General features: G+C 38.3%; 1 protein-coding gene across 4 annotated transcripts in view; it reads right to left on the bottom strand.

Annotated features, from left to right (window-relative positions):
• LOC138356263 (homeobox protein abdominal-A homolog) overlaps window positions 1-2,500 on the bottom strand; it is a 226,910-nt gene that overhangs the window by 110,429 nt on the left and 113,981 nt on the right. For all 4 annotated transcript variants that reach the window (XM_069312233.1, XM_069312246.1, XM_069312239.1 and 1 more), the window contains one exon: window positions 478-525. In XM_069312233.1, coding sequence (XP_069168334.1) covers window positions 478-525 — 48 coding nt within the window. The remainder of the gene's footprint in view (window positions 1-477; window positions 526-2,500) is intronic.

The following is a 2,500-nucleotide window of genomic DNA, read 5'->3' as shown; positions in this document are numbered from 1 at the left end:
TTATGTTGGAACATATGTCCTCCCTTACATCTCTTTTCCTGACTCCAACACTTGCTCCAACCAATTCAACTTCCCTCCACCGATAATAAAACCTGTTTTTGTTTTTTTGTTATGGTGGAACAGGAAGGCTGTAGTTAGGCTTCGGGTATGTGAAGATGGAAGAGGAGTGGGTGGGGGAGGGATCAAGGAAACTTTTTTTCTGACCAAACAATCCCTATGGGTATTCAGCCCTCAACTTTACTGTGCCATTGTAAACTCATCACTCACTTCAAGTGTGGGTCGGTTGGTGGATGAAGGGGGAAACTGGGTTGATGGGAAATGGGGCATGAACGAAAGGAGAAAGGGCAATGGAGCGTGTCTGCCCTGGTGGCCCTCAAGGCACTGTGGTGGCACCAGGTGACCTCTTTAGGCACTGTGTGGGCAACAGCTGTGAACACACACCCTCACTGTGCCAACATTTACCCAAATAATACTTACTCCATGGCAGGCCGTTCCAATTGGCTGTCAGACCCCGCCATTGGTTTTCTGAAAGAAGAGAAAGATGGTTAAAAATATGTTCTTTACGTTTACAAACAATACATATTCACTATCACATTATATTTTTATTTACAAAAATCGTTTATGAAAAATTGTTATGGGAGAGAGAGAGAGAGAGAGAGAGAGAGAGAGAGAGAGAGAGAGAGAGAGAGAGAGAGAGAGAGAGAGAGAGAGAGAGAGAGAGAGAGAGAGAGAGAGAGAGAGAGAGAGAGAGAGAGAGAGAGAGAGAGAGAGAGAGAGAGAGAGAGAGAGAGAGAGAGAGAGAGAGAGAGAGAGAGAGAGAGAGAGAGAGAGAGAGAGAGAGAGCAAAGAATACGTAAATGAAGCAAATAAGCAAAATTAATTAACATGTTTGCGATTAAGCTCCCTCCCTCAATTCATCAACACAACCCTCCATGTTTTCTCTTGCAACTGATCAAGAGCTCACTAAGCGTCCTTGGCGGCCTTCCTACCTGCATCTTTCGTGAAAACTTAATCTTGCCTTCATCCTCTGTCAACCATCTTCAGTGTCAAAAGCCTGGTATAAAGAATTAAATTTTTCTAACGTGGCTTGATCAACTAATAATTGTCATTATTACTATTGTTATAATTGTCTTTATTATTGATTTTATTGATAAAGGAATATAATATATATATCGTTTCCTTTATATATATATATGTATATATATATATATATATATATATATATATATATATATATATATATATATATATATATATATAAAGGAAGCGAGTGTTGCTTTACATAGTCAGAAAGCATTCCCCATGGTGAACATTGAGATATTATTTTAACACGAGTCAAAATGTATTAGATTTTGATCTCTGTTTTTGTACTGTAAAACATTACCTCACAAGTGTGTAAAATTACAATAAGCTCCATTATCCTTTAGTTGTAATGTGTTTAAGAGGTTATCAAAGCCGGGTCTCCTAAACCTGAATATTCAAGGCCGCCCGAGTGTCATCCCTCCACACACCTTCTTGCAACACGTCACGAAGGTATCAATCTATACTTATCTTTCTTTCATTTTCTCAAGGTAGTGATCCTATCATTTTCTTATCTTTTAAACTACTTATCATAATTATCCCGATTTTCAGCTCTCTCCGATTGCTTATTCCGTGTCTCCTCTCTATTATCGACACAGACGTCTTTACCTTTCGTTGTATCTCTCTTTTTATCCACACCCCTTTTACCAATCTTTCATTTCCTAATTCTCCTGTTTTACTCCATCGTGAAGCCTCCCTACAATTATTTTGGGCTTCCCCACATCCTCTTTGTGATCATCGTCTACACCGCTTTCCTTCTTTTTAGTCCTATTACTCGTTTTCAATTTCTTGTCATTTACTCACTCCCTCTTTTTTTTAAATGTTGTCAAACTCGTTTTTCCGTCATTTGCTTCCTGCTGGCCCTTCTTATCTTCACCACTTGTCTCATGTTTCGTACCAGTATGCTTCTTTATCTGGATCATCTCTTTCCAAGATTTTTTCATAGCTGCCCCTTCCTTTTGTCCTCGCTCTCCCCTCCCCCTCCCAACCACAAACCATTCCCCCATTACTATTCCATTCCTCCCTTTCCTCTCCTCCTCTCATATTCCTCCACGTCCAGTGTCCTGATCCCACAAAAATGAGATACAATAATTTAGGAGAACGGAGGAATATATATATTATATATATATATATATATATATATATATATATATATATATATATATATATATATATATATATATATATATATATATATATATATGTCGTACCTAGTAGCCAGAACGCACTTCTCAGCCTACTATGTAAGGCCCAATTTGCCTAATAAGCCAAGTTTTCACGAATTAATTGGTTTTCGACTACCTAACCTACCTAACCTAACCTAACCTAACTTTTTCGGCTACCTAACCTAACCTAAAACTATAAAGATAGGTTAGGTTAGGTTAGGTAGGGTTGGTTAGGTTCGGTCATATATCAACGT

Source organism: Procambarus clarkii, chromosome 7, assembly GCF_040958095.1.
Source record: "Procambarus clarkii isolate CNS0578487 chromosome 7, FALCON_Pclarkii_2.0, whole genome shotgun sequence".
NCBI classification, from domain to species: Eukaryota; Metazoa; Arthropoda; class Malacostraca; order Decapoda; family Cambaridae; genus Procambarus; species Procambarus clarkii.
Note: the sequence above shows the minus strand (reverse complement) of the source record. Positions and strands in the feature narration are given on the sequence as shown.